At 41.3% G+C, this 26,105-nt stretch overlaps 1 protein-coding gene across 6 annotated transcripts in view; it reads left to right on the top strand.

Moving 5' to 3' along the window:
- The window catches only part of LOC111243533 (uncharacterized), an 89,951-nt gene that overhangs the window by 16,774 nt on the left and 47,072 nt on the right, over positions 1 to 26,105 (top strand). For 2 of the 6 annotated variants that reach the window (XM_022789262.2, XM_086977321.1), the window contains exon 2: positions 461 to 569. The exons of 1 other annotated variant lie outside the window; for it this stretch is intronic. In XM_022789262.2, the coding sequence (XP_022644997.1) occupies positions 482 to 569 (88 nt within the window). In that variant the 5' untranslated portion in view covers positions 461 to 481. Of the gene's footprint in view, positions 1 to 460; positions 570 to 8,793; positions 9,742 to 21,789; positions 21,894 to 21,934; positions 22,580 to 26,105 lie in introns of those variants that run through there. 3 more of the 6 variants (XM_022789265.2, XM_086977326.1, XM_086977323.1) reach the window with 3 other exon arrangements.

Raw genomic sequence — 26,105 nt, 5'->3', positions numbered from 1 at the left:
AATTTTTCATAAAAGATTTAATTTTCTCGTTTCAGTTAATCATTATCGAGTAAGTAACGTTTATCAAAGTTGCTTCCTATTTTCAAGCTAAATTTAAAGGTCGCATATTTCTTCTTTAAGTTACCCAAATCCATTACCGACAGTAATATCATCAGGGTTTCCCTTAACAACTTGTGGTTCATAGCTAATCGTGTTTGACGTCCCTAAGTTCCCGCAGCTATAATAATGCGTGCGTATTGGATGTGCTTCAGAATAACGATCGTTTTTTGGCATGTTATCGATTAATTGCATGGACCTCTGTATTTGACTCAAGTTACCTTTTGGCTATTGGCAGATGCCTTTAACAGACATGACTATTTGTATTAGTTGCAAGATAACTGTGAAAATTCTTTCACACACGCTAGTATTATTAAACGTTTTAGACAGTTGTAATCATTTTCGTTTTATGGTTTCATTCCAGACTTAGGCACGAGGTGTGACAATGGCAGCCTTGACAAAAAAAAGCGATGTCGCTCTAAAATCGGCGGGGATTATCTTTCCAGCCGACTGTTCGACGTCCTGTTGCGATGGTGAGTATTTCGTTACGGTGATTTTGTAAAATCAGTATTTATTTCCGAATGTATACGGCATTATTTTATAGGATGCCGTTCTTTGTTGAACCATTTGTAATCTAAGGATACAGATGCGGTTGCAGAAATCCACATTTATTGTGTTTAACGTCGTTTTGCGTCGGCCTAGTAAATCCTGGTTTAGCGTATTGTTTGCAAATGTTTGTGAAAATGCATTGTCCTAGAAGTGTACATATCTGATACTATGTGCAACAGAGCCTTTATTTACTGTTTCGCAGATCTAATTGAAGACAAACGTCAAGTCGTACAAAACAATTGGGGACCAGGTGTAAAACGGTGCTTGTCTGCATCGCTGCTTTGGTGAGGTAGTCATTGTGAACAAACATGTCAGCCTGATTTAGCAGTTATTTTGTTGTTTAATATGTATATTAATGAAGGCATAAGAGTGACTGAATCGATATGCTCATATACATGGAGTTATTAAGCAGCTTCTCTGTGGCCCCAACTTTCCTTAACAGCGTACGTGTGTCTCCCACCGATCATTTCTCATCGATCTTCTAGTACTTAAATCCTAATTGCTAATGCGCTTGACTGCTTATTAAATGTACAAATAAACATCGTTTTCGGCAGTAGAATAATGAAAGTTTATCTGACCGCCTGGTAAATTAAGCTACCAGAATATCCTTGCCAACTATGAATTGCCTTTATACGAGAAATGCTTTCTCTATTTTTTACCAAAATTTTGCTTTTTATATAGCTATCGTTCTAGGTAAATTGAGGAAAGCATGATAGTTGAATACGGCAACAAAAAAATGGAACAACTACCGCTGCAACAGACTAAAGCTTCACTCGTATCTTATCAGTTCTGACGCACGACAGACAATCACAGAAAGGTCAAAAAAGCAGAGTTTCTGTTATGGGAGAACGTTCGATAAAACAGTAGGGCTGCTTTAATGGACAGGCGTGTGATCCAACTAACCACAGGGTGTGGTAAAAGCGTACGCTCCATTTTTTCTTTTTCCACAGATGGCGAATAGAGGCACCAGTCTATAATAAGCGTCCCCATGATAACATCACAGTATTAACCGCGTCTGGCAAGTTGGTTTACCGCGACCCCCTTAAAGGTTGACCATCTTTGTCGAGCACACTAGTATGGCTTTCGCGCCTCCTTCTAAGGCAAGCTTGTCTCAAAATGATTTCCTTTGAATTAAAAGCCCGTATGCCAACTGAGCCATAGAAATAAGGCTTACCACCACCAAGTCATAAACTAATAGATGATGGCCGAGACTAAATCAAAGCTGTCAAAGGGCTAATACGAATTCATTAATCCAAGCAGGCCAATTAAGTGTACGAAAAACAACCGGTCGCGGCCGTTAACCATGACTGTAATGGATCTGAGTTAGAATGAACGAAATTGTGTAACGTACAAGGATATTACTCATGAAATAAGTGTTAATGGAACTGCTGTATGGTGGCATTGTCAAACTGGTCAGAAAACGAAATTAAAAGAAACCGTGCTATCCGCATGAGGTACAGGTGATGCATTTCAACAGCTGAGCCTTTTTCATTATTTCTAAATATGACTAATCATAGCAATTAATTTCCTTTTCCATCATTTAGTTCAAGTTATGTTTGCGAGCTCGCGCAACTATCGATACAGGCATTGCGATTATGTATAGTACATCTCGTTTTACGAGATTTTCTGCGTGTTCAAAAAAAGGCGCTACGTTTCACCAGGTGTTTCTGCGAGAGCTTGCGCGGCTCTTTTGAACACACTAGGGTTAGGCGACGTATATACATATGGATCGTTGAAAGGTACATTGTACAAAGACTACTGCAAATGTGGGTTTCAAATGATATATATATTGGCGCGTTAGAAGCAAACAAATTCTTCTTCTTGACCAAACCCGTAAACTGACAATGACGAATGTAAGAGGTTCGTCTTGAAAATATAGACGAGGATCACTTATTTTCCAGTGTCTTTGCACCGTACCAATACCCACCGTTATCATAACTTTTAATGGGTATTCGAAAGCGAATGAGCCGCATAGTCAGCCACAATGCGATAAATCAGAACTAAATTATTGAACTCCGAAACGGGAAAAAAATAACAGGAATCCTGCAGTAGGGACTCCGCAGTTTATAGAAAGGTATCAAAATATATTCTCATGATCCTGATATTTTGGTGAGCCTTGGCGGCTGAATTGGCAATGCATACAATGACTCTAATTGTTCACTTCAGGTAAAAGTTCTGTGTGATCAAATTCAGACATATTTCGGGGAACAAATAAACCAAGAAACACGATCGGTGGCCTATACTACTCAATCACGGGTTCTTCGAAGGACGGAACGGAACAGTTTTCTATCCTTTACCAACGAGAAAGAAATTACCATGGATGCAAAATCTGTATGATGCTGGCCTACCTTCGACACAGAAAATATCCTGTTCGTAGGCAAAACCCAATTCCAGCCCATGTTCTTGTTCTGGGTGTTCCGTGTAGTTAAAGAGATAATCCCACCGAAAGCCATATCCGTTATCAAAAACGTTCATTTGAATATTCTGAAAACTGAAGAAACTGTGGACTACTGTGTTGAATGATAGCCCATTCGTCTTTCAGTAAGATGGTGTTCTCGCTTATACAACGAAGTTAGCAGAAAGCTAGTCGGCTGCGCTCGTCTGCGTCTTTAGCAACAAGGACTTATGACCGTCTTGTAACTTAGCTTCAAGTCTATTGCATTACTGAATGTTTAGGGCGTTGCTGAACAGGAACCTAACAGCTCTGAGTAGCGACATCGACCTGCCTAGGGCTGTTATTAAAACGTTCAATAATTACTAGCTATACAATTGCGCTTTTGGTAGCTTTTCTTTTTAAAAGAGCAAATTATTCTATTATCAAATATGGACGATTAGCGAATGTAGAAAATGGTAGTGAGTAGGATAAGCAAGAATTAGGAACGATTATTTATAGCCGCAGATTACGATCTGGTAGTCTATCTTCTAATTGCTTCTTGCTAGTTAGTACATAGTTTTGTTTCATCGTTGTTATTTGCAAAAGTCATCAGCTCCTGTCAGCTTGACAATATCTATTCGGATCTTAATCGAGACATTAGGAGACATTTTACGCATAAAATTATTTCTGACGTTTCCCTTATTAAATTAAATTAAATTTTACCGCGTGGTCGTATGAGGGTGGGTTACAACTGTGAAATCAGGCAACAATTAAGGTTTTTAAGATGCTGTCCTACGTACGATTTCCAGAATTTCCCGTATCTTTTGCCTTGTCTTATCGTTCACTTTTTTGGCGTTCCTATTTCTACAGACTATGCGTTTGCCTCTTGGCTTATCGTTGCAGTCTGCCTGAGGGCTGGCTCATCGGCACTAACCCTCACAATATTATCAGTTGACTTAACCCTTCATGTTCTTATATATGGCTTATTTTCTCACCCCTGATTACCAATTGCTTTGTCTGGGCCCGAATGACCACATGGAAACCCTTCGCGTTTTCGTAAGTAACTGTCATTCCGCAGAATCAAAAGCTTGGTTATTGGATGTCTCATTCTTAAATCCAAGTGATAATCGCATATATATATCGCGGTATAGTTGCCATTCCCCTACGACTTTATTAAATTAAAGCGTCCTAGTTGTCCGCAATTAGGGCATTGTTTTCTTTTTAGCTTATTTTTCAGATATTCGGTCATTGCGCTTCTTTGCTCTTGTAGTAGCCAAAATTTAGTATTAGCTACTTTAGGTGTGAGCGTGGTCGCCTCGCCTACTTGTTGTATAAAGGCCACTAACATGTCTTGAACTAAGTAAAAAAAAAATGGTATCCTGATGTTTTGTTCTAGTAGTTTGGAACGTGCTAGAGATGGCCAGATCGGAGAAAATTATCGAGTTAACGTTGGTGATTTTTTGATTTCTCTCTCTGATTGATTTAGGGTTAGTCTCCGTCTAGACAATTGTGCGACTGTTGTTGCTATGTCGCAGGCATCGGCCTGGCGGCAAATGTATCTTGAGTGTGAGGGGGAGAGCCTTATGGGTTATGGCTCGCAATTGCGTACTGGGTCGGTCATTTGCCTAACGTTTCCTCTTTACCCGCTTGCTAACGAACAATTGAGCCAACAGTCGCGTAGGCAGGCTTCGAGTCGTGGGAGAGAAGGCGAACCGACCTGGGGCCGCCGCGTTTTGTTCACCTGAACACGAGTCGTGATAGATATCGCGTCGCCTTCGTTCGTGTAAGGCCAGAAAACTGCACGATGATGCGAAGAATGATCGAGCCAGCGAATCTCTCGCAGTGATCGTGGCGGCGATATTACAGCTATTGGACGCGGCATATTTGGTCTGTTCATCAAGCAGCACACCGGAGCCGATCGGCCGCTGATTCGTTCGGTCGTTTGAGTAGATTTAACCGAATACTCGAAGAGGCTGCTGGCGAATCAATAGGCTGATGAATTTTCCCGTCCGGACAGTTTCTTCTTTCTTTCTTTCTTTTTTTTTCGATTTCAGCTAAATGACCTACATACATAAAAACAGTGTTTTCGTCGTCACGGGGAACAAAGCCAGACTTTAACGTCATGATCAAGATAATGTTACAGGGAAATCCTTGATTCGATTTTTCATATTGGAGTGAATAGTTCTTGTATCATATATAATCCTATATATTTACAAATCACTAATTTTTACCATTTTTTAGCTGTCTTATATGTACATTTCGAAAGGAGAAAGGCCGCTGGTACAAACAAATCGCACAATTGTGCAGACAAAAAATTTTAACTAGATCGATTCGCAACTGTCCATAGAAACGCAACGTTCTTTACATTTTGTCACATTTAGGCTGTCTGGCAATGCTAAACTACTGAAAGAGAAGCGTGAAAAATTGCACCGCGCGATTACGAACTGTGTCCTTTTAGCATGCGCTTGTATTTGAGAAGCGTCAAGCGAAGACGATTGTTGCATGCAAACTCCAACCACAATAATGAAAACGGAACGTCTCACTCCAATATGGTATAACGGAGGTCCTCGCTTTTCCGGCACACTGCAGTTGAAATATTCATATGTACAGCAGATATAGCAAATAGTGGGACGACCTAGCGGTGAGGAAAATCAAATATAGTGATAACTGAAAAGGTCGCGTCAGTCAGGCTTAAGATTCAAATTTAAGCGCAGTATCCATTTCGACCTCGAAGACATAGACAGTAGGTGCATTGCGACTCATGATAGATCTTATATATATATATATATATATTTATACAAACAAGACCAGATATCGACTTTAACTTCTGAAGAAGTTAAAAACAAGGGTTATCTCCTTTTTTTTTTTGTTTTATTAGCTGGTATATAATTGGGACTTGTTGACCAAATTATTTTGAATTTCTCCAGGATTGTCGTAAACCATTCATGTGTTATATATACATCTTATAAAATTAAGTATTGTGCGAAGGTCGTGGGTACGGTGTGTCTCTTGTTTTCCTAAATACAGTTAGTAGCTTGCGTGGAAACTATCAGATGAAGAAGTTACATAACAGGAACGACATGTGTTGTCTTCAACTAAGCTGAAGGGCTGAACCTACTAACCATCCCTCGGCAGCATATGCTCGCCAGGTACACGGTTTATTACGAGGCTGGGGGCGCAACTTGAGCCTTCCGCAATAGTGGTGAGTTCTGAGCCGGCAGCGAGGAATGGCGGATGGTTGTAGGCCGACCGTCAACCTATAAGGAGTATGTGTCTATACGATGACAACTAAGTAACGACTACGACGGTTATCAGCATACGTTCAGAAACGTATGGATATAAGTAGTAGGTATGTTTGATAATGGAATCTTAGCTACAAAAGTAACGTTTGTTGACACGAGCACTAGAAAACACTTTGGCTCTATGTGAAAAATGATTTTGTATAGTAAATGGCCGTCCTTTGTCAGAGCTGCCGGCGCCGTTACTACGACCGTTTAACGGTCAGGAAAAGCCTTCCAGTTGTTGAGATCGACTCTAAATTTAGTCATCATCATCATCATCATCAACAACAACGATCAGCGTTGCCACTTCATTGTGTATGTTGATGCAGTTACATCGACAGAAGACCGGGCGGACTTGTTTACTTCGTCATTGTTTTTCTTTTCGACGATAGGAATGGTGCTGTTCATTCGTTGAATGGCTGCCAAAAAGCAAGCGCGGTATTCAGTTGTTATCGCTGCGCAAGGGAACTTTGCCTGTCTGTAATTCAAAAAAAAGAGTAGCGGTCAAAAATTGTCGACTGTTTCGGGTTCTTAACGAGATAAATGCGGGATCATCTGATATAGCTCAAACACTGCGACTCGTCTCCCTACCAAATGCACCCGCTGCGTAACTAATTCAGTCTACTTCGGCTGTCGCATATATCTTAGCCGTTCCTTCTGTCAGTTGTAACATAAGTCCTGCTTGAGAAAACAAAGGACCGTTACGCTGTTTACTATAGTCTCTTGTTCGGAAGGTATAAAAAAAAAAGCTCACATTTCTTGCTTGCTCAAAGATGCATTAGCTTAGGAAACGGTTTCTGTTGATTAAGGATTCACTCATACTTTATCAGTTACTCAGCCAGAGTCATGGAACGTTCTGGTCAATTCATAGCTTTGTTCTTCACCGATAGCAAGGCTTTCAAAAAATTGGCTTGATCTCGTCAAATATAAAAACCTAATGATACTCTGCACTAGATAATCTGTAAGATAATTGATTGGTGCTGTTGTACTCTTGCCCTAATCAATCCCGCAGACCACGAAACGTCCGCAAAACTAAACCATGGACCTGTACGTGCAGATTTCATATTCATGATGTGCCGGACCGAGATACACTTCCAACCTATGCTGAAATCGGATTACCTAGATGTTTTCTAGTTCCGTCTAGTTTCCGTCAAGCGGATCCGTGTTTTCGCTAAATTGTGTCGCGTTCGGGTTTCTTCTGTTTCCAGGGGACCACCATATGCAGAAACTGATCGTAAAAAAAACCCTTACGAAGGTTACATTTGTCGAAAGCAAGTTAAGCATCAAAACCAGGTGCAAAAACGATAGGCTTCACGCGATCTCACTGCGTGAGGATGGCGTCTCATTTTTCTAAAGATAACGGCTTTTTTTCTGTTGATTCGCTGAGCACTTGGATTTTTCAGATGTACACATTTACGTACATATGCACTCTATCCTGTATACTACGTTTGATATCTTGACAAGGCCACTCAATTACTTATTATTGCAAATAAATTATACGGTATGAAAAAGTTCTAGTTGGCAGCCTTGGCTAAGAAATTCTAAATGGAACTGTGATTGTTTCTGTAAAATCTTTTCACTATGTCAAATACGTAAATTTTATGCTCAACTGTTTTTATTTACAATTTACACCAACTAACGAAAGCAATTCGAATTATTTGTGCAAATGATTGCACAATACTATATAATACAAAAGCTTACTAAAGGGAAGATTATGATACAGTATATCAAAAATGACATATTCATCTAGATAAACAGACCAGAAAGCAACGTCATCTGATCAGGCAGTGGGTGCGCCTGCTTGGGTGACCTGTAACAAAAAGACAGGTACATATGTCATTCAATGTATAAGACAGGTTGTTACTGGTATGTACAGAGAGCACAGCAGGCATATGAAAGACGACCTGTCGCGTTTGAAGTACGATGAAAGTAGACCCAGCTATGGAGAAAGGCCTCGGTGGAGCAAATCTGTAACAGCTGGTGTTAACAAAAGCGCCGTGTGTGCGTTTTACCTTAAGCCTGAATAACTATGATTAGTGTTCATTAGTTAGACCAGCTTGTCGAACTATTTCGAAGGCATTCGAGTGACCATAGACTTGTTGGTGCTTTCTCAACTGGCCACTGTATAATTTTCCAGTGTCTTTTTGACAAAATGCATAACATATAGGAGTAGCCTTTGTTTACTTCTTTCATTTGTCAACAGTGGCCATACAAACGGTTTTTAACTTTGAGGCGGCTGAATGCATCATTTTCGGTAGCTCACGGATGCTTCGGCTCGTCTGTATATCACATACTTGACTGTCTCTTTCAACATTAAGCACGCAAGGCTGGCTAGCTAGTTGTCTGCTATGTGTATATGTGCGTGTTATAGGTCGTGTTTGATCTTCTTGCGGTGCCCTCTCCCAGTTCAGTAGGACCCTTTCCCGGAGCTACCCCGCGCGAATTGGTGAAACATCTCCGATTAATGCAGACAGTCACTTAGTTTGTAGCGTTCGCGGCCAAACAGCGGTAGGGGGCCGTGCGGAGTCTAGACGAAGTCGTGGTAGAACTTACAATTACTGTTTTGGTTACCTACGGTGAGCGACTAAGCGAACGCCATAGCATCGACAATAGTCTTTCGAGTTCAGCTTGATCGAGTCGGCTTCTACTAGTCTGCAAGGCCGTAAAATGATGCTGCAAGTACGAAAGGACTACTGGTCGACATTTGATCTTCTTGAAAACTGCTGACAAATCTTCATCGTTGTTAGAAAGAAGAAGACACCCAATTAAATAGCTAAATGACATTGATTGAAATTGTGTCCGTACCAAGAGTGATAAAAAAAAAAGAACTTGTGCCCGAAGCGCCGACGCCTGTCTCAAGCGCAGCAGTCTGAAAGCAATTTTGTTGGCAATTCGAAGTCAGAAGACGCATTTGGTCTCTCTACGAATTACGTTGTTAATAATTGTGTCTACCGTTAGGTCTAAGAGAAGCTTCTGACGAGTGCTCGTTATCGTCGAAACAGCACTAAATAACTGGCCCTTCTATTGCGCCTCCAGGTACTGCGGAGTTGTAGTAACCAGTGTTACTCGGACATCGGTTTTGGCCTCTACTCACGGAATAGGCAAATTAGGAACATTGGGTGTTGGAAACAAGAACATATATTCTCTTGGAAGGCTGAAGATTTTTCACTTGGCGGACGAGAGCTAGTCATACAGATTACTGTTAACGCATATTGCGCTATTTCAAGTGTGAAAGATCTATCGCTGGAACAACCATCTAGTAGGATTGGGGAGTCAAAGTCCGTTTTTCTCGCAAGTTCATAAACTTCGACCTCCGTTGTGAGGATAATATATCCACTACTTCATCGTGCATCATTGTTAATGTCGTGTCGGTTTGCTTTGTTGCGGCCCCGCTCGCGTTAAAAGTGTAAACAAAGCCAAATTTCAGTCTTCGAAAAACAGGTTAGTAATAACAGTAACATGGCAATATTGTACGCAGTACGCGAGGCCGTCCAAGTGTCTTATATACGCTTCAAGTTTCGTTCAGCCATCTACAATCTCGGACTTTACAATCAGACGTTGTTTCGACAATTGTGTCCTGTGACGATGGCCTTTTTTTTCGCGACTTTTTAACTGTTTGATTGTATGTCGGTTATCTCTATCCAGTGAAGAAGAGTGAATTATAGAAGTGGCCCAGTTGCCTGAATGATACCCCCGTTCCTTTTTGGACAAGGTACCGGCTGGCTTGATATTGACTAGTTGTTATCCGGGGATATTATTGCGTTCTCTTTATCGTAACATAATAAAGATAAACTAGCAAAATTGGAAAAAAACCTTTCAAGTATTTTCTCATGGGGATTTCCTTTTGTATTTCTATATCGGGATAGGCTTTTCAATAAATTTAGAGATTAGGCGGTTAAAAGCAAATTTGACGGCGTTCGAAATTGAGTTCAGGAGCAAAAACCTCTCTTGGTCTCTACAATAACCGATCAGTGATCAAATTTTCGTTTTCCGAAGATCATAGGGCTGCAAAAAATGTATCGAAGATTGGAGAAAATTTGATGCAAGAAGAACTTGAGCGAAAAACTAGTACATGAGTAATACAAACGTTTCAAGAACGGAGATCGGAGTGTTGAAGGTCAGAAGGGCAACAAATGTTGAAAATCGAAGAACACAAAGCCATTGTCGAAAGCGGCGTTTAGAGACTAAGATCTCTGTCGACAAATACTGGCGTTTCATATGTTTTCAGAATTATTATCCAAACAATGAAAATATTAAAACTGAGCGAAAAATGGGTTTCCTGTGAATTAATTCCAAGTTGGTTGGAAATGCGTACGGTCTATTCATATTGGAACAGCATTGCTGCCGTTTTTTTTAATTTAATTTCTGCAAACATTTTTCCTTCTCTGCTCGTCTGAGAGTTTTACTAGTAATATGGTAGAACGGGTTGAAAAAGTGCGTTTGCAGCCCTATACAGTCAGCCCTAGTCATCGACGAATCGTAGTATTTTAGTTGACGATAGGTTGTGACGTTGCCTCAATGAACTAATAGGCGAACCCTGACCTATGTCATATCCATTAGCATAGCTCGAGGGTCCTGATGAGCTGACTGAGACGTTGGTATTGTAAAGCATTTTTGCTAAAGTCGCGTGTTCGGATATAAATGTCCGTACAAAACCTGAAGGTTACCTTCAAAAAGGAACATAAAACCTCCAGAATGAGGGGTTCATGCAAAAGTCACAAAACCTTTCAATGTGACCTCTCCTCAACGTGAAGACGGAAAGAATGAGCAATATAAAACGGAGAATATAACTTGAATTTCATTAAACGCGTAGTACGAATTATGTGGAAGATATGAACTTCCGCACAAAAAATATGAATGCGACTCGATATGTGAGGTTATCAGGAGCATAACGAGGAAAAAGGTGATCTCTTAGTGGAAAACAACTTCAACCAATGCTAAGCCGAAGAGGTACGTGTGGAGGAGGCGTGGTTACAAACTCGATGAGGCGCACACCTCATGGCTTCCGTAGCAGTGTCATAAAGGTCTCAAGAGCCGAAAGCTGTGGCGCATTTCCGGTTCCGAGTTGGGTAAAAAGAATTAAGATTTCACTGGATAGATCACATTCTAAGCTGATGTTCCTGCTCTTCCAAGATGTGTCTCTATTACGTCCATCTGTATTGTATTGCGTTTTTAAGGGGAGCATGAGATAATTCTCTCTTTACATATCCGCTAGGTAGATTTCGCGTGACAAGAGTGTGAAATACCCGCTTCGAATTGTCTACCGCGTCGTCGCGGCCATTGCTATTGCTACCGTTGGCATTGTCGTAACATCACTTGTGTGGAGGGTCGACGTATCACTTTCTATTTGCAATGAGATAGACGCAACAAACTGATCTTCTGTACCTTCTCAAAGCGGTAGGACATATGGATTCAACGAGTACGCCATTCTTGCTCCCCTTCGGGTCGACCGGTGCGCACTTTCTACGTTGACGACGACGACGACGAAAACCCGCTGTCTCCATCTATCCACTAGCATCACTGCGACTACTAGTATTACTCACATAGAGCAGTAGTATCTATTTCAGCACGTGGATTGTCTGTCCCTTGATCGGTGGGTTAGTTGATTGGATCGGCCGACCCAGTTGTCTCCCGGCCGTCTGCCGTCTCTTATACTTCTTTTCCTCGCAGTCGCGACCGCCGCCGTCGTTGCCTTCACAGTGGTAATGCTGCTGGCGTTGTTATCGTATACCGTATGTCTACGTAGTACTTGCGGTAATAGCGGCTAGAGTATGTACCCGTAGTGGTAATTGGCAAATGCTGCTTCAGCTGCTACCGTGTCTGTTGCTGGTAATGCTGAATAGTATCATTTCGACGATGCAAGTTGGCGTCCTTATAATAGCCATCCGCTGCTTTGGTTAGTGACGTCTCGCTGGCATATGGACGGATACACAGGGAGGCCGGCAGGCAGGCAGGCAGACAGACAAATAGTCTCAAGCAACAGCAGTCAACCCTTGCCATGCCGTATCCGTCTGATGATTACTCGTCTAATGTCTAATTGTAACAAGTAGAAATTCTATTCTCGCAATTATAATGCTGTCACTGTTAGATAATATTAGTTTTTCTATACAGAATAGTCATAATGATGAAACCGCCTCGATTTGTATGTGTTCCGTGGTGCATAAACCGGAAAGCGTCGAGTACCGCATTCTACGGTCACCTCTATCTCATCACGCTAAAGGCTTGCTCCCTAATATTCTAATGAACCTAATGGAGAAAACGACTGGTACCATTTGTTGTCTTATCACAATGGGTGCCAGACCAGGGAGTTCGATTCAGCAATGTTTCTTTCAATTAACATTATTATTTTCTCCTCTAACAGGGCACAAGAAACGTTAGATATCAAAATATCTGTAGCTGGTAGCAAAGTAGGAGACTTGACAATGAATATGTACGGGCAAAAAATACGGACGTCAGGTCTTGCTTTGTTATATATTTACTTGTCCCATATGCATAACGGACGTAAGCGAGCAGTAAGGGCAGATGATTAGTACAATTTATATATCGTGTTTCAATATATAAATATATTCAGTTGGGTGTCAATTCTAAATTAGTACTTTTCAAGCCATGAGCTGAACTAGGTATCCAGTGGGCAACCGCTGGTCTCACAGCATCCTTATGGTATTACAGAATGATGGTAATCATCGAACCGACTCATCTATCAAATTTGTAAAAAATCGTTCCTCTATTGTCATTAATATTGTCGCCACAAATTCATAGATAATTAGAAATTTCTTCTTTGAAATTATTACTACTACCGTCTTGCATACCAGTATATCAGCGCCACATCATCATTAATGTTATTATGGCCAGATGTTTATCATCTTTCAAAAATGATGCCGGTTTTTAACTTTTATGTCACTTAAAACGAAACTGTAGTTCTGATATCAATTTTTCATTTAAGAAAAAATAACACTTTACACCATTATTCTAACATCGTCGCTAATATTAGCTACAAACTAAAATACTTAGACATTTTTTCGCATCATTATCCAATTACGCCTGATTTACGTGCTTCAAAATTTCTCTCCAAAATCCTTTTATTGAGTTGAGTGACCGAGCCTACGAGGAGGAGAACTCCTGTCTGAAAGAAGTGAACGATATGAGAGCAACAGAGAACATTGAGCGTGCTGATATCACAGTTTGACGTCGGCTGTAAGCGTGAAATACATCGCGGACGGGACGATATCTCTTGACATCCTCAAAGTAAACATATGTTATCGACGCAGAGCAGTCCATTCAATGTACAGCGGGCATCCGCGGCGAATTTGAGGCCCCTGTCAGATTTAATCCTCAGAGCATCGCTCTGAGCCCTACATGATTTGAGTCCTACAGGGTATTCTCAAAAAGCCATTTTTCCACTTGGGAAGTACATTACGCAGCACTGACAGCGACAGCACCAGTCTGGCTCAGTTTCATCAGCAACAATAGCATAGCAGTTAGACGCCTGAGTTGTCAAATAGGATTGCCACTTTATCGTCACTTAAAAATGTATTGTCAAGTACTGAATAGCTTGGGACAATGAAAACACCTGAGTTCCACTAAATACAATGTTTTGTATGTCGATGAGTCGTTGAGATGAGCTAAACAATACAATTCCCGCCTTAGGGGGATTAGCAAAACGTTTTCGTCTGGATTTCATCGGGAACTTTGGTAGGCTGAATGTGAAAAGAGCATGGAGGCGTCATCCGTAGAAGTGATGCAATTAGCACACGGCACGCGACGAGACTTAAAGCAGACTGAAGTTCACAAAGACGATGAACATGTATGGCCTAGCAATAGGCTCTAAAGGTACTCTGACGACTGCGTCCGATGCGCTTCAAGCGCTTTTAACATTTCTAAGAAGATCGAGCGACAACAGCAGTGGAAGTCGACTGCAGCCTACCTATTTTAAATAGCGAAGGTGGCCTCCTGTCAAAGTTGCGCAAGTACGAGTTCAGCTGGTTGAAACTTCTGAAAACCGAGCTAAGTAGGTGAGAATAAACTGTCGTAAGCCTAATAATTACTAGTTTTTTCAAAAAACTTTAGCCAAATAGTCCAATCAGGGATAATGTATTGGTGGGTTCTCCTTTGTTTGCGACTAGAAGAACAATTTTCGTGTCTTTCGATTCAGTAAGAAAGGAGCCCGTGTAAGGAGATAGCTGGCCCATTGAAATATCCTGATGTAGTTTCAAACACCCTAGAACCGCCTAAACTATGGGTGCACTGACATAATTTATTCTAACCGCCGCTTGGCTCGTCTCCAAAGTCGACGCTATTTATATCCGACAGTCAGCATGAACCTGAAGGAAAGTAATAGTGGTGCGGTTAATGGTTGCGAGGAATCTGTTAAAGTAATCAGCAATAGCTTGAGGATTCTGGAATCGATGTTGAGAGTCAAGATCGAGCACAGATTTCCTTCTACCAGAAAATACAGTGATAAATTATTATAATTTCGAACTATCGCCTCTTAGCATCGTAAAATGCTCGCGTAAAACTGGCGCTTGTAAAACATATGCTTTACGGCCGTTGTGTTGCTTCGGGGACAGTTATAATAAGTTGTTGAGGGCTGCTATGTGCACACTTTTTGGCGCTATCTGAACTAGCGTATCCGCACGATCCATAGCACAGGCGAAAATTCGAACTTATTCGAATTGCAAGCTGAACTTCAATCACAGCAAAAAATCTATTATACCGAAAAAAAAAAAAACTGATTGCAGACTACTTCATAGGTTGAATCAGCATTGACTGCGTCACGAAGTGGGAGCCAGCTAATATTCTGCGTTTGATTTGTGAGGAGATCACAAAAGGACTATGCAGTCGAGTGGGAACTGACTCGGTCGGAGATCTCGAGAGTGATAAAAAGTTTTTTTAAACATAACAATTATCTAGGGTCTATTATTACAATTATCTAGCGTAATTTTTCACAGTTATATAAATAATACAGGTTCTCGAAAACAGCGGAGTAACCTTGTTAATATCTTGATGGTCCTTCGAATTTCTAGAGAAAATAAACGTTACATAGTTTTTTTTTTTACAGAGAAGCTTACCAAAGGAGTTTCCAATCCCTGCACTTAACAACAAACAAGGGAGAACATAATTTATAGAGTCAGCCTCATCAATAATGTTAAATAGGGTGTTGCTGGGAAGGAAAGAAATACTATAGCTAGCGCAGTAACACGTTTTAGCAATAGAACCACCACCGTGTCGAATTTAGGCCCTTCATTCGCAAGAAAAGCTACCGAAGTCCTGATTTCCTGAGTCTTTCGGTCATAGCATTAATACGTACCATAAAGAAATTATAGTTCTAGCGTTTATGTTTCGTATAGCAGCTATCAACAGACTTAGGGCATCCACAATACTTTGCAAACATACGGAGCTGTTACGCACAGCACTTTCAAAACCTAAGCACCGCACTCACGGATTTTGTATCCTTTAAAATTTATGACACAACAATTTGCACAACGTCCTATCAAGACAGTTAACAAACTTCTACTTACGCTTAATTGAGGTCGCGTTAGGAAAACTTAAACTGCAAAGGTACAGTAAGATATAGTTTGCTTTGGGCAGGCCAGACTTTCGAAATATCAACTCGTGCGAGTGTGAACAACCGGTTCATTACTAGTCGCACTTGGACGCTCGGGTCCGACGGGTTGCTGAAAAGGTAGACACTCTGTTTAGGCCTTCCGTTTTTCGATTCGGATCGGACACAGTGCTTGTTTACATATGGCGCCTTTAGGCGCAGTCATGCGACTTTACTGACAGCAGCCTTCACAGACTATTTCGTTTGTTCGACGGCGTCAGCCAGCGTTTGGCACCAGCAGCAAGAGATTGGCGAGCGATCCAGCACACATTGTAGCCTTATAAGCTTCATGTGTTAGCTTCATGTGTTCCATTCCGTGAAACCTTGACGAACTGCAAAAGGATCTTGTTCGTCAGAGTTATGAAAAGTTAACTTTGACTTGTTTTTTCAATACCTCCTTTTTAATGAAAATTAACACGGAATTTCCGAAGGTTATCAGCCTTCCGTCTTTTTGTAAGGCCCTGATTGCTTAAGTAATCCTGGCCGAATTTTGCACCGGTAACCGATACTCTGTGACCACTGGGCTCTCGAGAGCTGTAGAGAGGTTTTTTGGCATATATCAATGGATTTGTCCGCATGTAAATCGTAATGAATCTTGACTCTAACGTAGAATAGGGGGTGTACATCGAAGGCGGCAGAAAGTTTTATTTCCTCAACCAAGTTGCCCATCTTCAAAAAAGTGTTCGAAACGGCCTCTTCACGAATAGCATTTACCTGCAATCTTGGTTTCTCACTTCACGACGTAACTCTACCCTTCATTAAAATTTGCGACTCCTGCCTGAACACCGCCTTCGTATGGGCTCGTTTGAGCATTACTCGATTCCACTGGCTCGAGTCACTAAATCGAAAGGAAACGCCAGTTAGCTCGCTAATTTTGCCTCCTGCTCTTTATTCTTTCTCTGTTTCTCTGTAATCTTACTAAGGATCTTGCTTATTAATGCGGCTTTTCTACGAGTGGCTACTTAAGGCACTGTCCCCCCCCCCCATACGGGACCTTAGACAAGGCACGATGGAGATTGATTGTTCAAAATCAGTACCAACATCGAGAGGCCGAGGCGGGAAAGGAACCTCGATGGGAGATTCACCGACGCACTGCACAACCGCCGGGTACTGCGACTGGCACTGAAAACGTGGTCCCACACCGTGGCAGCAGGTGTAGCCCGAAATACGTGCAGTCTTAAGCCGTAATTGTTCATCTATAATGTATGCTATTGGGTAAGGCAAATGTCTATTGAAGAGACTAGTCAAGTACGGCCAGAGAAACCGCAGATCGGACAAATCTAACGATCTCATCACAGTCGTGCTCAATAGCTCGGCCTATCTGTGGGTACTCGATCGAGGCATTACAATTAAAGATCCAGGACCATTACGAGTGTCATACATTCTATGACCATATCTTGGACGGTGACCCGGAATGCGGACATCGGATGCGGACGGGGTAGTGTATGACACAAGCAATTTACTTGAAGTTGTGTTTCCGACGAGTGGCCCCTCAGGTCCTGTAATTCGATCTCGTTCGTTTTTTTTCGTTGTAGGGCTATCTTAAGGGCAGAACCCATACGACAACACCGAAAACAATCCTAAGACTTAACTCTACGGGAAATGTTCGGCAAGGTTGACGCTGAATTCCACAAAACCATGATTCAAGACCACGAGGAAAGCATCGAGCTATGCCAGTAGCCCCTTGCAGCACATTTTACTGACATTTTTCTAGATTTTTATGTGTACTGTATTTACGCATAAAGACTTAGCTTTTATTTTCAAAGCAGAAACCGATTTAGTAAGTCTGTGGGTCGGTTCTTTTTTCTAGTGATATTGCTACTCTTCTTGATATTATTATGTACAACTTGCAGTAAGGGATTTAATTTCTAATATCGCCTAACATCGTGATAGATATTTTAAAAAATACCGTGAAGTTTTATTAACGCACATGCTGTCCGTATATGCGGACGTGGACTATACACAAGGAAATGAACCAGCGTGTCCCGATTTAAAATGTTCCATGCCCTCGAACTGTGATAATTATAATCGACCATACACAAAGAAGACAAAGGTTTTACACTAAATATTTAACACTCATACAGCTAAGGTACGACGGTGTATTATTTTCATTAGATGGTTTATGTACGTGCAGAAGCACGTATTGCTAAAGCGTTAGGCCCTTTTTCTGTGAACGTCACGATCGGGCAACGGCGACAATTGATGGTAAACTCTACAACTAGATGTTTCGGTTGCATCTCATGTTTAATTTTACCAGACGGGGAAACTTGTCACACAACGCGAAAAAAAATCAATTCGCGAAAAGCCGTAAAGTTCCCAGACACGTTGATCTCGAGGCGGGACGATGACAGTAAGTGGCAGCTTTAGGGCGGCGATTTCACCTTTGATTTTTCCTATGGGATCATGCGAAGGTCATTGTGTGTACCAAATAGCACTAAACAAAAAAAGCCCTGGCCTAAAACACCGTCTTCGTAAAGTGATTAGTAAAGCTGACGCTGAACTCTGCAGAACTGTGAGTGATTGAAAATTTGTCAAACAGCTCTGACTCCGCAAATGGTCCCTGGGAAGTAGTTTGGCTGATGCTGTTTCCTCTATGCAGGAAAAGTCAACTTACTGGTATCCTATTGACTAACGCAAGAACAAAGATGTACACAGGAACTTAGTTTTGAATTTCATTCCGAGATCACTAAACCAGAACATCCATATTCGGCATATCTCATATTGCGCGCAATAGATATCACATCTGCTAATGGTACTACTGTTTTAACCATTAATGAATATCTTACTTGGCTTCTTTCGGCAACCAGCAACCGTCCGCATGTACCAGTGTTAGCACCAACGTTGACACTGTGACACTCGTATCGAGTGAACTCTACATGAACAATATATTTGGAGACAAATAGCCAACGATAGACCTCTGCTTAATACCATCAAGGTTATATGTTGTGGCTTTTGGCCTTGCTGCCGTTACCTGATTCATGTCTGCCTAATGGGCGTTCAATGAAAGCGGCACATGCTGCGGCCGCCGCCGCAGCAGCGGGTAATAGCGGACATAACAGCAATACGCACGTATATCAGCTGGTTTTTCGTTGTTTCTCATCGTGGTACTGGCCGCTCTATGGTTCCCCTGTAACGAAACACCATTTCATCATTTTCGATTTTATTTTCGCTTATATTTTGGCTCTTCAAGCCGCCAAAATGTTTCCCGATGACAATTCTAAACGTAATGGACTGCCTGGCGTTATAGCGCCATGGACAAATTACAGCGACCTCTATCTTCCTGCCCTCTCTCTATTCTTTCTCGTGATAATGATTCTGATGCCATTGACATTGGTAATCTGCTAACGCTGCTCGTCAACGAGCACCGTTTTTGCTAAGCAAACGGAAATACTTTGCCTTGATTTACCCCCACACGGCCTCCAGCACCATTATCATCTTAACTAGTTCTACTACTAGCAGACGAGCGACCGGTGATTGGCAAAACCAACAATATGCTACTGTCTGTCGTTTATGTACGCGTGTTATCCAGTGCCTATAATTGCTAGCTCTCAGCAGCACGGTGCCGTTCAGACTGAGTCTGCGGAATTACGACGCAGAGTCAGTGAATGATGACAACGAAAATGGGCTCGCTAAATAACCTCTGTGTAAGTGGTGGGGTCATCGTCGTGATTAGCACGAACTACTCGTGAAGAAATAGGCATTTTGTGAACTGAGCCCATGTTGTGGCTCATTTGCCTGTGACCAACTGGAGCCGATATTGGCGGTAACAATATTGACATACAAAGAATATACGGGCTTGCCCAGGCCTGTCCCTTCTAATCATACTCAGTTGTCGTAAATCTGAATGTTAATAAAAAAAAAAAAACATTTTTTGTATATATATATTTTTGGTAGCAGCAATAATCAAAAATCTCTGTTTAGCATGAATATCTTCGTTTGGCAAACACGCGGATCCAACATTAAGGCATCACTCGGTTGACGTTTATCAAAAGGTTGACAACGAAACCATAAAAGACGCAGCCCAAAGAGATAAAATCTTGCAGATAGTTGTAACATCTTGTAAAGTCCGTGTAATGTTTGTTTCGTCTGCTTTATTTTAGTCCTGTTTTCTGCTTCCTTCTAGCTCGCTCGTTACAGAGACTGCGTGTTGCGCGCCTTGCCCCATGTTCACCAATAATAGAGCTAGCGGCCTTGAAAGGCCCGTGTAGATGCGCTGCTAGGGCATGACCTTTTCGCCAAGAATCGAAAATACTGTGTGAATAATAGAGACCGTCAGTCTTTTTCCTTCCTGAACTATTTATTGTAGATAGATAGAAATATATATATATATATATATATACTTGTATCTACACAATACATGCAGTTCAATATAGACAAAAAGCCAGTGAACCATGGAGCATGGCAGGCAAATCATAAGAAATGAGATCATATTCTAAAATAGCTGCCTCTTACTGTGCTCTTATCTACGGACTCTGTTTTGACAACAGTAAGAAGTGAAAGCGAATTCTAATATATTTGTTATTAATGTTACGACTAACATCCGAGAAGGAGCGTATTGCAGGAAACTTTCTGACACTATTCCAGTGTACAGTAGAGCCAGATCTAAAAATGAAGATCCAACATCATCGATGAATGGAAAAACCCATTTCGAGAAATTCTGTATCTGTTCAGACCTTAGCGTAAATGTTAACAAGTCGTTTAGTGGACAAAGCAAGATACCCGCCTGATTGTCAATGGCATAGTACGTTAATTTATTTATTACACAATTAATTGAGCATGAAAGCTTTATGAGAACTTCTTAATGTCGCTTTTACTGCCGAGTCAGTCTCTTCAATGGCGGTATTAACCGGTGTTATGAAAATTCGTTTTTCGAAAAGGGATTCAGCAGTTCCGTAAAACTGCTGATAGCCATAGCACAGCAGTATGGCAGGCCGCTGTTCATGATGTTAGCTCTAGTGACGACACATTACCATCTGTAGATCGTGTGCCATACGATAGCAAACATGATGCATCAGCGTAATCGAGGCTATACGATGTAAGCAATGCAGAATCTGCATCCCGCCATTATGATCTGTTCAGTTATGTCTATATTCATTTTAAGCAGCATTGATCGATATGTATTAGTAGCAGCTATAATAACTAGAAATATGTGTCGTTTAACAGAAAAATACTGTATGATTAAAATGTTAGACCTATGTCCGGCACTGTAGTTGTGGCATTGCGTGTATTGGTTACGTCATGTATATCAGAAGAGACGCAACCCCAGAGACATATTTACGATACTTTATCATCCGTCGACAAAAATATAATAAATCCCTATTTTCGGCTCTGTTCATGCATTGCAAAAAAACAATTAAGAAGTTGAACTTTTTCGTCGACTAGCCTACTTCATAGAATAGCACTGGTATTTGAGAAGTTATATTCACCGAGAGCTATGGCATCACGCATACACAACTTATGTATGTGTTATAGGAACATAAAAAAACTTCTACGTTTAGCTTATGAGCGATGCCGTCGATTTGTTACCAAAATTACCCAGTAAAATGCGCGCAGTGGTGGTAAAAGCCGCTTCTAATGCTAGGTTGTGGACAAGAACATCTTCACATGCGCGTACAACTTGTTGCTAGTTATTCGAAATTGAGCATTTTCAAGCGTTGTTACCGTACACTCGGATCGATACCGATCGCCACCTAACATAAAGATGTCGAGCGTCATAAAACGTGTGGGTGAGCAGCGGTACCATTCCAATACCATTTGTGGCCGTTGAAATACATATGCATAATCGACGGCTGTTCCGCCAAACCGTTTTTTACACAACCATCACACTCTAGGTAGGTGGAGCTGTAGTCGCTGTGTTACATGTTTTGCTAGCAGCCGACGCTTTTTAGCGGGTAGCGCAATTATGTCAAAGGGCGAACTTACGTAAGTCGCGTGAAGGCGTGAATCACTGAAAGGCGGACGTGATGAGTCCACATTCTCGTAGTCTATTTATGTACGTGTTTATGTGTGTTTGTAAAAAAAAAACAGGCGAATGTTTGTGTCTGCGTGATTACAATCGCTAATGCGTGCTGTTGTATAGCGGGGACTTACTTCATTTAAGTAGCTCGAGTTTATTGCTATTGCCTTTGATGCTGTAGTAAAAGGAAGTGCGGTTCGAGTCAGCGACTTCGACTCGTTGTTTTCACCACTGAAGTAAATAATTCGATTCACGGTGAAGGAAAGGAGGGGTGTGAGAAAGATTCTCAAATGGAAATAAGAGGAGTCCCACGCCTCCACTCGTTTCTCAAACTCATCGTCTTGTACGATTACCATGTTCATTTCTTTCGACTATAAATAATGCCGTTAACGACGCACACACCAGTGTGTCCATGCGTAAGGGATTGTCGAATAGCTGAACTGAATCAAGTGTACAAATAATTAATTCGCGCACGGGGGTTGGTCGACGGGGGTTCACCAACGCTGGCTTACTGTTGTCTAGCAGAAGTAACTGTCGAAATGATGATAGAAGCTGTGGTATCGTGTTAACAATGTTGGCCGTCGTGTTGGCAATGAACGAAAGAACCTACGTTACGTCTGTTACTTGTCTCTCTCAACTACTTATCATTTAATCGTCCGTTGGTTCATTCATGCGGAAAACATTAACATCGACGTTGCTTCAAATTTACGAAACAGTTTGGCGTAAGGTTTTTTCGCCTTTTTTTTTTTATTGTTGAGGCGATTATCAATCGATATCGAAAATTCCTTTAGGTAGTTGGGACCTGATTGCCAAATAATCTTCAATATTACGTAGTAAGTGAATCTAACCAAGCATAAAAGTTTTCGAACGTGTGATTGCTTCTCTGTTGACGATTGTATTGAATGGACAGGAACGATAGTAGATGCTACGCGTTGCACTAAAAAAACGTCTAAAAACACGCTCTTTGACCTCTCTGGGTCTCAGTTTTTTGTCAGTTGGTCCAATGACCTGTAGTTTGTGTACTGTCGATATAGGCTTTCAGCAATAGTCGGGTTTCTCTACCATTAGCAGCCTTCTCTTGGTCCATAATTGAATCTTAAGAAAAGTCTTTTGTGTATAACGACGAAACGAAACAGCAATATTGTAAATGACATGCAGCATTTAACGCGTGTGATTAGCGAGCCAAGAACGCTAATAGATATTCCATAAACAATGACCGATCATTCATAATCATTCTACAATAGTACTATCAGGGAATTCCATGTTTCGTCTAAGGACTTTTTGCCCCTTTAGTAGTCAGTCCCTCGTCTCAAATGACTTGAACTGACTATATCGTAAATCGTACGTGCGCCAACAATAGACGTATCAAAAAAGCGGTAAAAAATGCTTATGGAAGGAACTTTTGCTTCGGTTTAACTATCGAGTTCATACATATCGTTGTTCAAGCAACAATTTTCAAGCTTCCTGCCAAAATTGGATGAGTAGTACGGGTCAGCCAAAGAGTAATTATTCGAAGTAACTGTATTTTCTTCATGCATCGTTTGTAATAGCGTGCGACTTTTCCACGAAAAGGTACCTTTGATTTTTCTTGCGACCACGTATCTTATTGTTATACGGTACATACGGTATATACATATGCCATGGATATATATATGAGCAACTGTTATACGGGAAAGACTCAGCTACTGCATAGCGGCTCAATGTTTTCGACGCACAGAATAAAGGAAGGCGTCGATCAAATTTCGACAATCGACAATTGAGATCTCATGAAATAAGCATGAAGAAACGTTCAGTGTAGTAAGGTCATTTGCACCGAATAAATAATATTGATAGAAAATTGCTCGTTGTGCATACGGCTTTTTTGACATCAAACCTCAACGGTTATATTCTCCTTTAGGTAATTTCTTTGCCACCTTATGAAGCCATGTGAATATTATGATCTTGGCAGTTACTTGTAGAATTCTTGAGCAATTTAATACTTTGTAAATGTTATTCCTGAACTTCTTCTATGTATGTTCGTGCGTTTGCGATCGGCAATAAGCCTGGTGCCTCCATTATGTAAATATTTGCCCAATAGGTAAGCGCTGCTTTTTGCTGTTATTGGTATGGATATTCCTAATATCGTGCAAAAATGTAATCTTTTTTTTCGGTAATAGTAGTAAATACAATGTTAACACTTTAATTTTTTATAAATTGTTCTTAATACGCTATTCAGACATGAGAGGATCTTAGAAGTGCCATTTTTGACGATTGCGTCCAACCAATATAATTATTATTCATCGCGATTACAACCTCACTTCAAGGGCGAAACTATCCAGTGGTCATGTACAAGATATTCCTCCCTTAATCCGCAATAAAATTTTTAAAAATAGCGATGTGTCAAGCGAGCGTGCTAGGTACAGAGTCGCTTAAGTGTTGTTCGCAACATCGTGCATAAAAAAATATAGCGGAATTAAATTTTGGGCTGATATCAGGTCACCCCCCCCCCCCCCCAAAAAAATACAAAAGCTCAAAACACGTAAAAGGTCCAAAAAGGTACAAGAAACCCCAAAAAAAGACTTACCGTCGGATTTTGTCTGGACAACCTGGTTGACAAAAGATGTTTCCCTTTTCAAGAAAGCCATTAATTTCTGTAAGAAAAAGTCCAGGCGTATCAGAAATAGTTTTTCGATCAGTTCTTTAAATCTAAATCCTTTTGAGGATCTTTCGTTGTCGATCTTTCATGGGAATTTCACGGAAGTTTTCAGAAGCCACATAAAAACTGGAAATAACGTAGACCGTCGATTTTAGGGGCAAAAAAAGGGAAGCTTTTAATCTTGGTGGAGATATAGCTGACCTTTGCTTAACTTTCGAAAATGGCGCCACAAATTTGTTGTTTCGTCATGGAAACACCTTTCTCTTGGTAGCAGGACTATCCAATAAACGTTTACCCGCTCCAAAACGCTACCGCCTGCTAAACTTTGCTCGAATTTGAATGCCTCATCTTGTAGTCTGAAGCCGCTGTATATGCTCTGCACTGTACTAGCGATGTGACAGGTGTGAGTGATCGATGAAAGATCGTATTCCTAGATGACAAGATGCTGAGATCGCCGTTATTGCGAAGCGGTGGCGACCGGCCGTTCGTTTGTTCGATCGGCCTGTTTACATATATGACTGTTGTATTTCCATTGACGCATTGAAGCGTAATAGCGCACAATGTGCAGACAATATGGCATTGCTACCAGCGGACGGACCCATTGGTAGCTGGTCATCCAATCCTCAAACTGCAACGGCTAGATCAAGCTATTATATTGGAAGTACTCAACGGCGTTGCCTTCTTTACGGTCATCGTTATTGAGCAAGCAAAAAACACGACAGGAAGAAGACGACAACCAGCCATAACATTATCACCCTATCTCGCTGTGGTCGTTCATGATGAGCAGTAGCGTTAGACTTTATTTTGCTTGAGTTTAGTCCACTTTTATTCACACATCATCCTTTCACTATATTCGGCATCGCTTTGCTTCTTTATTTTTTTCCTATAACATACAGACTGGCTGGCTCGCCAGCGTCGGCTTGGCCGTTCCGGTTCTTGCTGGCGCTGCTGCTTTCCCTATGAACGTCGCGCTTCGTTTCGTGGTGAACGACTTCACCATATGCACGCGCTGACGCCGTCGTTCACGACAGGAACGTCAATAGCAGCGACGACATAGACTAAACTCTGTTCGACCTCGCAGCGCAAAAGAAGGTTCTCGTAATGGTGTCTCAAAGGTTAGAAAACCCGTTGTTTTACGCGATGATAGCAGAAATCGATTTGCCTTGCGCCGTACCATCACGGCTAGATTTTTTTACTGAGATTCTCAGCGTACCTTGTACTATTATGAAACTGACACGGCTGTAATATGCATAACCGAGTAAACGAAAATCCCAAAACGTACGACGAAGAAAAAACGTGTTTATTTGATATGCCTTGTAAGCTAACATTTCACTGTTTTGTAATGGTGCATCATGTGTAGTAGTGATCGACAATTGACATCTGTACAAGCTGCTTCCAAGCCCCTGCCGCGGTAAGATGAGGTGGCAAGAAAATGTGCGATTCTAAATCCATAATATAAGAAATAGCTATCTTCTTGCAATCAAATAACGTTGCTAACGAAAAGACCATTTGAATTATGCCATTCAATTAAAAAAAAAAATATACACAAGAGCAGCTCGACGTGATCGATATTCCATTTGTGAAGCGCAACTAGCTCCATTTTAAGGACATCA

The sequence above is a fragment of the Varroa destructor genome, unplaced genomic scaffold, assembly GCF_002443255.2.
Source record: "Varroa destructor unplaced genomic scaffold, Vdes_3.0 BEIS01000001.1, whole genome shotgun sequence".
In the NCBI taxonomy this organism is placed as follows: Eukaryota; Metazoa; Arthropoda; class Arachnida; order Mesostigmata; family Varroidae; genus Varroa; species Varroa destructor.
Note: the sequence above shows the minus strand (reverse complement) of the source record. Positions and strands in the feature narration are given on the sequence as shown.